This window comes from Lepidochelys kempii, chromosome 1, assembly GCF_965140265.1.
Source record: "Lepidochelys kempii isolate rLepKem1 chromosome 1, rLepKem1.hap2, whole genome shotgun sequence".
NCBI classification, from domain to species: Eukaryota; Metazoa; Chordata; order Testudines; family Cheloniidae; genus Lepidochelys; species Lepidochelys kempii.
The window spans coordinates 183464942-183477305 of NC_133256.1; the positions used below are offsets into that span (position 1 = coordinate 183464942).

The 12364-nt window shown below is 43.6% G+C and overlaps 1 protein-coding gene across 2 annotated transcripts in view; it reads right to left on the reverse strand.

The window, feature by feature from the left end:
- Positions 1–277: 277 nt before the first annotated feature.
- VGLL3 (vestigial like family member 3) overlaps positions 278–12364 on the reverse strand; it is a 33954-nt gene continuing 21867 nt past the window's right edge. For both annotated transcript variants that reach the window (XM_073328716.1, XM_073328705.1), the window contains exons 3-4: positions 11697–12197; positions 278–863 (exon numbers count right to left, since the gene is read on the reverse strand). In XM_073328716.1, coding sequence (XP_073184817.1) covers positions 820–863; positions 11697–12197 — 545 coding nt within the window. In that variant the 3' untranslated portion in view covers positions 278–819. The remainder of the gene's footprint in view (positions 864–11696; positions 12198–12364) is intronic.

Consider the following 12364-nt stretch of genomic DNA (forward strand, 5'->3'; position numbering starts at 1 on the left):
TCATAGTCAGCACAGCCAGCACAAAGCCATTTTCAGAAGCAAGAAAAAGAAAATATAGACACCATTTCTACAATCTGACAGGCAGGAAAAATATTTAGCAGAAATGTTAAGAGTAAATTATAGCTGTTTACGCTACAATGAAGGACAAGAAGCTGCAAAATCTTGCAAAACGGAAACAATGAAGGATTGGACTAGGAAAGGGTTTGCTCTTTAAAAAAAAGACAATTGAGGTAACAAAACAAACACACAAATACAAACATCTAAAAATAAGCATTTTATACATTTCTTGTCAGTGCTTCTCTGAGAGCAAGTTCTTTAAACAGAACTTAACAATTTAACGATTTTTTTAAAAAAAATATGTCATCCTAAAATAGTCCACCAACCCTGCCCCAAACTTTCTGTATTTCTACAAAAATCGACACACAACACACTGCAAAACCCCTGTTCCTGAAAGGATGAGCACTGGAGTCAAGGCACAGTCTTTTCCCTACCATCAAGGCTGTGCATAAAAAAAAAAAACCAACAACAACCAGAACAAACAAAACCAAACACTGGGAAAGGAGCAAAACGGAGTTAGGTTGCACAGCTGCAGTAGGGCTCAGATGAGGAAAGAAAGAAAAACAAGTTTTTTTTTCTTCTATGTTCTGGGACCCAGAAGTGGCCTGCCAAAGAAAAGGCTCAATAGCAAAACCAGAATGACTGGCTCTTCCTCTTCTCCTTAGCGGTGTGTCCTCTGCCCCCAGGCAGAAACAGTCAAGAGTTTCAATATCATCATCCCAGCTGTGGGGATGCTATCTGGTGCTCAGATGCATCTGATCTTCAGAACCAAGAAGATTCCTTGCTCTTGTCCTGATGCTGTAGACCTAGTTTTAGGGAAGGGGGAAAAAAATGAATGAACATTTGATAAAACATTCCCTTCACCCAAAGAAAGTGAGCTGGGGTAAATATATTTATAAAAATCCTGTATTAATAGTCCATCTACACTACAACTGGGTTGGGGGGGGGACCTGTTTACAACACTGCTGTCCCCCCAGGATAAGTAAGTAGCCCTAAACTACACTAACGCCTTAGAAATGCTTGCATACTTCAGTAATGCTGATAGTTTACACTGAGCAAAACTGTATCATGTTTTAACTTCATTGGGAGTTGTAATCAGTGTAATCTAAGTGTTGTGTTTGTAGTATAGATGGGCCTTCATGGAGCATAAGCAGTTTTCTCACAGAATTAGCTCATGGTTCTACGAGAACTTTACCTCTTTTCTAGAAAGCCTGATACATTTTAACATTTTAGGATCTCAGAGCCATCTGCAGTTTTTCACCTTGAATAGAGGGTACCAGGGGTGGGGGGAATTCCCACAGCAGGTGAAAATATCAAGCAATTTCACCTATAGCACATCAGATTTTTAGCCAAGAATTGCTTGTGTTTTCACACAGGGAAAATAAATGACTTTTAGCTTGACTTTGGTATGAGTTTCTCTGATATTTTCCTTTATAAACGTCAAGGACCAGCCAATAAACGTGCTGTGCAGGGGCTTTCATGTTATAGCAGTAGAATCTGTGCTGTAATTTGGAATTTATCTAGTCCAGAGGGATTTACTCTTTGTTAGAGTTACATCATGAGAGAGCTAGCACTTAGAAACAGACAATACAAAGTGTAGAAAATATACATACAAAAATGTACTTGCTAGGTTACTTATAGCAAAACATATAAGCTAAGTGCTTTGATGTCCTATTACTTTAAGCAAAGTGAGAGAGACAAGGTGGGTGAGGTAATATCTTTTATTGGACCAACTTCTGTTGGTGAAAGAGACAAGCTTTTGAGCTGCACAGGGCTCTTCTTCAGGTCTGGGAAAGGTACTCAGAGTGTCACAGCTAAAGACAAGGTGGAAATTGAAAGATGTTTCCCATTATAGCCATAAAATGACAGTTATCACCATGAGAAATATTCAGCAGCATTTCTGCTCTATATTGAGCTATAAATAGTATTGTCTTCCTCTTTAGTACATGAACAGTGCCACTAACACATCTGTTGTAAATTCACTACTGGCCTAAGCAGGTGCAAATTCCCATTTGGCAAAAATGTCAGGAGAACAGCTTATTTTTATCATCATATTTAAACCCCAGTCCTGATTTGCTTAAACCTAACTGTAACATGTACTGGATCAGACCACCACCTCTTTCCCCCATGAATGTATATAGCTACACTGCTGATGATCAATAGCACCTCAGAAGCCAGCTACAAAGTGACTAGTTATCGCTAGTGGAAGAGAACAAAAATATATTGCTCCATCCATCCGAGGATTTCCAAGGCGTTTGCATATATTTGTGAGGGCTGCAATTGATAGGTGGGGAAAGTGAAGCACAGAGAGGTTTCGTGACTGTGATTATGCCAAGAACAGAACCCAGACTGTCCAACTGTCAGTCCTCTACTTTAATCACCAGCCAAGCACTGATCTTCAGCTTAACATAGGGATGGCAGAAGTGTGATCCAGGAACAAATGCAGCTTACAGACGAGCCAAATGAAGCATATGCCTACCCTAACCTTTAATAAGGAGACTACTGGTCCCAGGGTGCCAGGGTCCAGCTGCCTAGATCTGGATTGAACACAGCATGCTGGGACCTGTGGACTCTGCTGGCCATAATTCCATATTAAAGAGGAGGGAGGTTGTTGCTTGCTCCATTTTACATCTCCTATCAAATTCTCATTGTTCCCTTCAGTTAGGCAAAGTTTGGGCATCCTTGATGTAAAGTACCTGTCTTTAAACTTCACCCTGAGACTGAGACTACGGGACTTGGTTATGTGATGACACTCTCATTCTGTTTAGGTGTCAAATTTTGCTTCCCTGGGAGTGACACACACACCCAACCCAAAATACAGGGTTTTTTTAAAAGTTACTTCAAAACCAGCTGTTGTGATTATGTGTTATTTTCCCCTTCTATCTACAGAAATATTTTATAAAACAAGAGAGTCATTAGCCAGGCAGACACAATTAGAGGGTAAGAAAGTCATTAAGGTGCCCCAGCAAGCACTAAGGACTACTAAGAGGCCATAAAAGAGGGTGCGGGGAAAGGAGTTAATATGGTTCTAACAGCCTTAAAAACAAAGACATCTGTTTAAGAGGATGTAGGTTTGTCGACAGAATGCAATAGCAAGGGACTAACTCACTGATCAGCTCCACCCTTTCCACTAGGTGTCTTTGCGGTGAACAGATAGACGAGGTACAGTAATTAAGCCCATGCATCTATAATTCATAGCTACTGAAAAAACAAACAAAAAACTGAAGTTTCACTTATAAATCTTGAGCACGGAACAGTTTATATGCCTTTTCTTCATTATCTCCTCACCCCTTTTACTGGAAGACAATCTGCAGTTCTACAAGCATGCTGTCCCAGTCTAGCCAAGTTTCTGAACAACAGTGCTTTAACTGATAATAGGCTTATTGAGCAAACATTTTCCTCTTTATAAAAATGTCTTCACTTGTCTTGCATGACTCAGTATTTCCACATTTGAGAGAAGTGTCTATCTGTGAAATGCTGGCACTGTGATTAATTACTGCTTGTATTCAAAAATCAAGTCATTTAGAAGAAGTCTAACCCAGCTAGTGAAATTCAAAGACAAAGGGTCAAATTTATGGCAGGTGTAAATGGAGTCAACTCTCCTGAAGACTGTAGGCTGTGCTCACTTAAGCATGCATTGAATTTGCCACAGTGGCTTCTAAATATTTCCAAAAGGAGGGCTGCATAGGCAGCTGGACAAGGAGACAGAAGACTACATTTGATTTACTTAAATTGTATTTTATTCAGGTGATCCTCACCTTCAATATTGAGATATAGACCTCAAATACTCTAAAATCCTCCGTTACGTGGGAACAGGAAAGCTCTTCTTCTACTCCCAGAACATCTGTACAGCAGCAGCGCTTCTAGCGCACTCTTAATGGGTAAATAATCCTGTTCCCATTCCCCCCTGGACTACCAATGGTTCTGGAGGCAGCAGAATGAGTATGGGTCCACTGTACTGGGGGGGGGGGGTGGACAGGATGAAGGATGCCTACACTCCCTGGGTGCTGTACAGCACTGTTCTGCCACAGGCATGCTGTATCCCAGTGCATGGGAGGTGAGGAGTGGATTCTGAGGGTGGAGTTGGTTGGACCACAAGTTCCAGCAGCCATTCCCCAGGACTGTGAAGCCAGGCAGTCACAGCTTACTGCGAAGTTGTGACAGCTGTGGAGCAGCTTTGTAGTCTGAGGGGTAGGGTGTGGATTCCCCCTTCTCCTGGGGCCCTGGCTAAGTGCACAGCCAAGTTGTTAGACCTGCACATAGACAAAAGGGATTTAATCCAAGCAAAAGTCTCAAAGGTGCCCACTAGGGGTCATGGCCTAGTCAACGGCCTCTTTACATAGGCAGCAAGTGCTGGCAGGCTACTCTGTTACAGCCCGATCTAAAGCTTATTGAAGTCAATGGAGTTACACCAGTGTCAGGACCAGTTACACATAACGCACCGTAACGTCAGTTTTCTCCAAATTCTGTGCCTTGGGCTCTCGACTCTTCACCAGTTTATAATGTATTAAGAGATTTTGCTTTTGCTTAAAAATTGTTTAAGAAAAAACCCACAGCATTAAAGTGAAAGTTCGTAGGCATGTTAATTTTCAGCACAACATGTGGGGATTAAACTACATTTAATGGAAACGAGGTACCTAACACCCACCCCCGCACCACACAAAAACTGAATCCTTGGAAGTGTAAGAAGATGTGCAAAACAGAGATCAGTACTTTACCGAATCATTGTTCATGGAGCTAACAATGTTCTGAATCACAAATTCCCTGGGTGTTGATAATATACAAAGGAATCCCCTCTTCATGACATTAGTCACTGAAGTATTTTGGCATCATCTACTCATGAGACCAGAGATCTGACTTAGAACAGCAGAATTGCAGCAGTGTTACTGGCAAAATTACAGGCTGGTCTCCTCTGGTGATCAGAACACCCTCATTCAACATAATTCAAAATGAAGAATTTTGCAAAATATTTTTTTTATAATCCCATGTGAAGTGTGGCCCACAGTAATTATTAGAAAAAGGATAATTGCTTAAATATCGGCATGCCTGTAAAATGTATGCCAAATGATTTTTTATACTAATAATTTAAAGCTCATGGGATGTGATACTTGACAACTATAGAGGCTGATGTCCTTCTTTTCACCAAAGAGGTACAAGCAATGACAGCTAGAGTTCAAGTTTTCCTGCCAATATGCCGCTATCCTGTTCTGGATGGACCATCTCTCTGAAAGAGGCTAGTTCATTCCCCACAGCCATTGAGTTCTTAGCCTTTCTGCTGATACTGTCAGCATGGCTGCCAATTAATGCCAAATGTCATTATCCTTACCCTTATCCACTTAGAATCAATTTTCAGGTAGGCCCCTGAACAGTCGCCAATTGATATAAACTTGGTTGCTGCCAGCCTGAGCTAGATGTGAACCACTGATTTAGAAGTGAAAGGCTCCATATGCCATTACTATTCTCCTGGGCAGCCCACTCCCCTTCCCATGCAGGATACAAAGTAAGGTAGTCATAGTCAACCCAAGGCCTTAGAATGACATAGCTTTGGGGCCGTGTATGAGGCTCTGGGGGAGTGCATGCACATGATTGAAACTCCTTTGCTCTGCTTGATCTCATGCAGAATGCCAGTCACAAGAGCACTCCCCCATTCCACCCAACTCAGGCAAAGCTGGAGGAATCAGTTCCAAGCCATGCCCTTTCCAACAACCAGAAAGGGGGTAGAAGGGAAGAAAAGAGAGAGAGATTGAATATTGAATATAGTCAGAGAGCAAAGATAATCATGATGCAACATCCTACAATTTGCCTTTCAATGTCTTTATTGCGTCAGTACACAACTATGTTGAGTCATGAGGATGCAAATATTTCAATACAATGTTAGACTGCTGTGTCTCATGAGCCATTCCTCTGAGTTGCCCAGCCTTCCCGCCCCCCCAGAATCATAGAATATCAGGGTTGGAAGGGACCTCAGGATGTCATCTAGTCCAACCCCCTGCTCAAAGCAGGACCAATCCCCAACTAAATCATCCCAGCCAGGACTTTGTCAAGCCTGACCTTAAAAATATCTAAGGAAGGAGATTCCACCACCTCCCTAGGTAATGCATTCCAGTGTTTCACCACCCTCCTAGTGAAAAAGTTTTTCCTAATATCCAACTAAACCTCCCCCACTGCAACTTGAGACCATTACTCCTCGTTCTGTCATCAGCTACCACTGAGAACAGTCTAGATCCATTCTCTTTGGAACCCCCTTTCAGGTAGTTGAAAGCAACTATTAAATCCCCCCTCATTCTTCTCTTCTGCAGACTAAACAATCCCAGTTCCCTCAGCCTTCCTCATAAGTCATGTGTTCCAGTCCCCGAATCATTTTTGTTGCCCTCCGCTGGACTATTTCCAATTTTTCCACATCATTCTTGTAGTGTGAGGCCCAAAACTGGACACAGTACTCCAGATGAGGCCTCACCCATGTCGAATAGAGGGGAACGATCACGTCCCTCGATCTGCTGGCAATGCCCCTACCTATACATCCCAAAATGCCATTTGCCTTCTTGGCAACAAGGGCACACTGTTGACTCATATCCAGCTTCTCGTCCACTGTAATCCCTCGGTCCTTTTCTGCAGAACTGCTGGCGAGCCATTCGGTCCCTAGTCTGTAGCAGTGCATGGGATTCTTCCGTCCTAAGTGCAGGACTCTGAACTTGTCCTTGTTGAACCTCATCAGATTTCTTTTGGCCCAATCCTGTAATTTGTCTAGGTCCTTCTGTATCCTATCCCTACCCTTCAGCGTATCTACCTCTCCTCCCAGTTTAGTGTCACCTGCAAACTTGCTGAGGGTGCAATCCACGCCATCCTCCAGATCACTTATGAAGATATTGAACAAAACCGGCCCGAGGACCGACCCTTGGGGCACTCCACTTGATACCGCTGCCAACTAGACATGGAGTCATTGATCACTACCCGTTGAGCCCGACAATCTAGCCAACTTTCTATCCACCTTTAGTCCATTCATCCAGCCCATACTACTTTAACTTGCTGGCAAGAATACTGTGGGAGACCGTGTCAAAAGCTTTGCTAAAGTCAAGGAACAACACGTCCATCGCTTTCCCCTCATCCACAGACCAGTTATCTCGTCATAGAAGGCAATTAGATTAGTCAGGCATGACTTGCCCTTGGTGAATCCATGCTGACTGTTCCTGATCACTTTCCTCTCCTCTAAGTGCTTCAGAACCGATTCCTTGAGGACCTGCTCCATGATTAGGGTTATACACGGTGCTTAATTTGTGCCTGGGCTTGCCAGGGCTGTGCCCTGGCACCTGTAGTCTTGGCAATTCATAGCCCCGGCACCGCAGGGCTTTCTGCATCAGTTATGAAAATAATTAAATAATTGCTTGAGCCCCGGAACCTCTTTCATTACAAAATTAAGCACTGGCTATATACCAAACTGGGGACACTCCAGTGAGTCTGCATGACTGTGCTTACAGCACATGGCATTCTGAATAGTAAGAAGTAAGTAAAACATCTGTCAGTTTGAATCCTGATGCTTCTGCAAATGTATCAGCTTTCTCATAGGTTTTCAGAGGGATATATCAGAAGGATAAATACCAGGGAGGGAGAGGAATTATTTAAGCTCAGTACCAATGTGGACCCAAGAACAAATGATATAAACTGGCCATCAGGAAGTTTAGACTTGAAACTAGATGGAAAGTTTCTAATCATCAGAGGAGTGAAGTTCTGGAACAGCCTTCCAAGAGAAGCAGTGGGGGCAAAAGACCTATCTGGCTTCAAGATTAAGCTTGATAAGTTTATGGAGGAGATGGTATGATGGGATAACATGATTTTGGCAATTAACTGATCTTTAACTATTCAGGGTAAATAGACCCAATGGCCTGTGATGGGATGTTAGATGGGGTAGGATCTGAGTTACTACAGAGAATTCTTTCCTGGGTATCTGGCTGGTGAACCTTGCCCACATGCTCAGGGTTCAGCTGATCGCCATATCTGAGGTCGGGAAGGAATTTTCCTCCAGGGCAGATTGGCAGAGGCCCTGGGGGTTTTTCACCTTCCTCTGCAGCATGGGGCACGGGTCACTTGCTGGAGGATTCTCTGCACCTTGAAGTCTTTAAACCATGATTTGAGGACTTCAATAGCTCAGACATAGGTGAGAGGTTTATTGCAGGAGTGGGTGGGTGAGATTCTGTGGCCTGCATTGTGTAGGAGGTCAGACTAGATGATCACAATGGTCCCTTCTGACCTTAATGTCTATGAGTCTAACATAGCACTACAGAGTTGAGCTGCGAGCATAGATTGGCAATTATAGTCCAGGTTCTCTTCATTGCCTTGCACCTTGTGTAGTCACTTACACCTATGCAAAATGCATGTAAATACTACCAAATCAGAATTATCCACCAACTGTACCTGTGCACCAGGGATTTACACATAGGAGCAAGGCAGTGTGTTTCAGGCTCAATTAAACCAGTAAGGAGGTGCCAAGCTCTGTGACCTATGTTGAACAGTTAGCACTCTGTTCTCAAAGAAAAGAGTGAAAGCAATTGGTAGGTTGAAACTACAAGTTTAAAATGAAAAAAAAACCAAACAAACAAAAACAACAACAACAAAAAGCAAGTAGTTCGTAAATCACCTTCCCACCAGCTTGCATTGAACACAAACAAGTCAGGACCTATGGAGTAATCCACACCATGATAAAAAAAAAATGGGTTTTCTGATCTATGCTTCCTTAAATAACTCCCTATATCATCCTCAGAAAGTTGAGTCAACTGCCTGCCTTCATGACTGTTGGAATTGCTATCATGCTGAATCAGCCCACTAGTCTATCATTGGCAATGGCAATTTGCTGATTCTTCAGAAGGAGGTAAAACCCTCTCATTAATGTAACTTGCCTAAAACCACGTCATATGAGGAGGAAAACATTTGTTCCCAATCCTGGCAGATTATCAGTTTACAATGTGAAACATAATTACCCTTGTATCATCTGCACTGCTGCAGATGTTATTAATGGCCATAAAATTGTCCAGTACTTTAAAGAATCCTGTTATGCTATTTTTCTTAATTTCTTGAGGCAACAAGTACATAAGTACATAAGAACAGCCATACTGGATCAGACCAAAGGTCCATCTAGCCCAGTATCCTGTCTTCCGACAGTGGCCAATGCCAGGTGCCCCAGAGGGAATGAACAGAACAAGTAATCATCTAGTGATCCATCCCCTGTTGCTCATTCCCAGCTTCTGGCAAACAGGGGCTAAGGACATCATCCCTGCCCATCCTGCCTAATAGCCATTAATAGACCTATCCTCCATGAACGTATCTAGTCCTTTTTTTAACACTGTTATAGTTGTGATGAAGCACAGTTTGACTATATGTTGTATAAAGGAGGGTTCTGGCTGGGGTCTGCTGAGTTGTAGCAGTTAATATAGGAGACAGAAAGAAATGTTAAAGAGATTTTTAGCAGTTGACTTTAGCTTAATTATAATTGGGTTTTGGTTTCATGTTATTTTGACTGAAAAAAGATCCAACACTGTGTTCATCTGGCACAAGCCTTCCCCACCTGTTCTTTTCCCCCTGACACACATTAGACTAAGTAAGAGAGTGGATCATACTCTAGCAAATAGATCAGTCAACCAGAGGTATGAAAAACCCTCCCTCAACTGAAATCCAACAAACATCTCAAGGAAAGGGGAGCTGGAGGAACCTAATATTCCTTCAGTAACATAATTGCATGGAAGGGATTCCAAAAGTAACATATGGTCTGCATTGCTGCTGGTAGATAACAGATCAGATAAACACCCATCAAAGAAGGAAGAGCATGCAGTATAAACAAGCTCTAGGATACTTATCAGTCATTAGTGCCCTGCACACATGCTCCCATACAGATGCTAACAGTGGTGCTAGACTGCTACTGAAACTGAAGTTCTGCTACAATAAGGCGTAGCTACACTACAGCCTGCGGGTCAAGTGTGACCTGCAGTGCAGTAACTCCTCGCTTAACCTTGTAGTTATGTTCCTGAAAAATGCTCCTTTAAGCGAAACGATGTTTAGCTAATCTGATTTCCCCATAGGAATTAATGTAAATAGGGGGGGTTAGGTTCCAGGGAAATTTTTTTCACCAGACAAAAGACTATATATATACACACACACACAGTATAAGTTTTAGACAAACAATTTAATACTGTACACAGCGATGATGATTGTGAAGCTTGGTTGAGGTGGTGAAGTCAGAGGCTGGAAGACGGTGGGATATTTCCCGGGGAATGCCTTACTGCTAAATGATGAACTAGCACTCGGCTGAGCCCTCAAGGGTTAACTCACTGTTGTTAATGTAGCCTCACACTCTACAAGGCAGCAGGAATGGAGGGAGGGGAGACAGCATGGCAGAGAGAGACAGAGACACATACCCGGTGTGAGAGAGAGAGAGACACACATTGCCCCTTTAAAAACGCTGACCCCCCTCTTAATACACTGCCTTTTTAAGTAGATCAGCAAGTTGAGACAGCAGCCGCTGCCAGCAAGCTCCCTCAGTCCTGAGCCCCGTTGTGTCCCGTCCCCCCACACCGGCTGTGGATGGGGTAAAGGAGCGGAGGGAGGGGGACACCCTGACATTAGCACCCCTCTTCTCTCCTCGCTTGCACAGTAAGCAGGAGGCTCCCAGGAGCAGCTCCAAGGCAGAGGGCAGGAGCAGCACGGGGCAGTGGGGGGAGGGACAGCTGAACTGCCTGGCAATTGATAGCCTGCTGGGCGGCTGCTGCACAGGGAACTTAGGGGAGCAGGGGGCTGATAGCGGGCTGCCGGTCCAGCCTGGTTCCAAGCCCCCACCACTACCTCCAATGGGATGCTCTTCTTGCAAGCAGTGGATAAAGCAGGTGGCTGCCAAACACCGTTACAAGGGAGCATTGCACAACTTTAAATGAGCATGTTCCCTAACTGCTCAGTAACATAACAATGTTAATTGAGATGACTTTAAGTGAGGAGTTACTGTATTCTAAATGTGGCCTGTAGGTGCTCTCATCTCACCTATGAAGAGTGCAGTACAGTCATTATGGAATGATGTCTAATACAAAGACATCAGTCTGGAGTCTACATGATCACTATAAAGACTTTTAGGATGAAGACATTGCTTGCCGGCACTTGTGGTCTCTTTACATTGCATCCCCATATTACAGATGAAGGAGGCTGCAAACTGTTCCATTTTACAGAAGGTAGGTATGGTAATCAGGCGCCCCATGTAAAATGAATACATAAACTGCCTGGGCACTTCTTTATGAATTCACTCATTATTTCCTGCAAGATTTTTTTAAAAAACAAAATGCTTCGTGTAAATCATTTGGCTGGGTCAGGCTAAATGCTAGGAGCCCAGTTCCTACTGAAAGTCAGTGAGAGCATCAGTAGGAAGAAGTCACTGTGATGTTGCACCCCATAAGGCTTTATGGAAATATGCTTCTGAATGTATATATGACATAACTGGAATATGTCTTATGCTACATATGCCATGTAACGTATCTCTGTAAAGGTTATGGTCTACTGAATCTATTCATCCTATCTGTATGCATGTGTCATTTTGGTACAGGGAATCTATTTAGTCACTGCAAATAACTCCAGTTAGTCAAGCCACAGAAATGAACAAATGACCTTACCTGTGTCAAACCCAAAGCTTGGCACGATGTCCACAGTTCCGTGAAAGGCTCCAGCCCATGCTGAGGTAGCACTGGTGACCGTAGTAGGATCTGTCTTTGTCATGTCACACTGTGGAGCAGGAATCCTGGCTGCACGTACTGAAGGCATCAATAGGGATCCATACCGTGGGTCAAGGTGAGAGCTGGGATGGTGATGATGCATGTGTGGATGGGGGTGATGGTGATGCATGTACACATCATGCATGTGCGCATATGAAGGGCTAACCTGAGATGCTAAAGGATAATGCCAGGATTCTGATGCGGTAGAGGGAGGAGGTGGGGCAGTCTGATGAAGGCTGTGTCCTGGCCAGCTGCTAGGATCTGCTGTGTGGAAGGTGCCTGGTGCAGTGACTGGGAAGTCAGGGTGGACTCCACTCAAGCATGGCGGAGGTGGAGGTTGATAAGAGCTGGTCCAAAATGAAGTTGGGAAACTGCTCCGTTGGCTTGAAATTGTAGAGCTCTCTAGAAAAAAAAAGTATAAATACTGAAAGCAATTGACAGATTAGAACTACCAGTTAAAAACAAAAACACAGCACAAGTAGTGGGTGAAGTAGCTTGCCACCAGTTTGCATTGCACAGGAACAAGTCAGGACCTGTGGAGTAGTCCACACAATGCTCATTGAATGCTC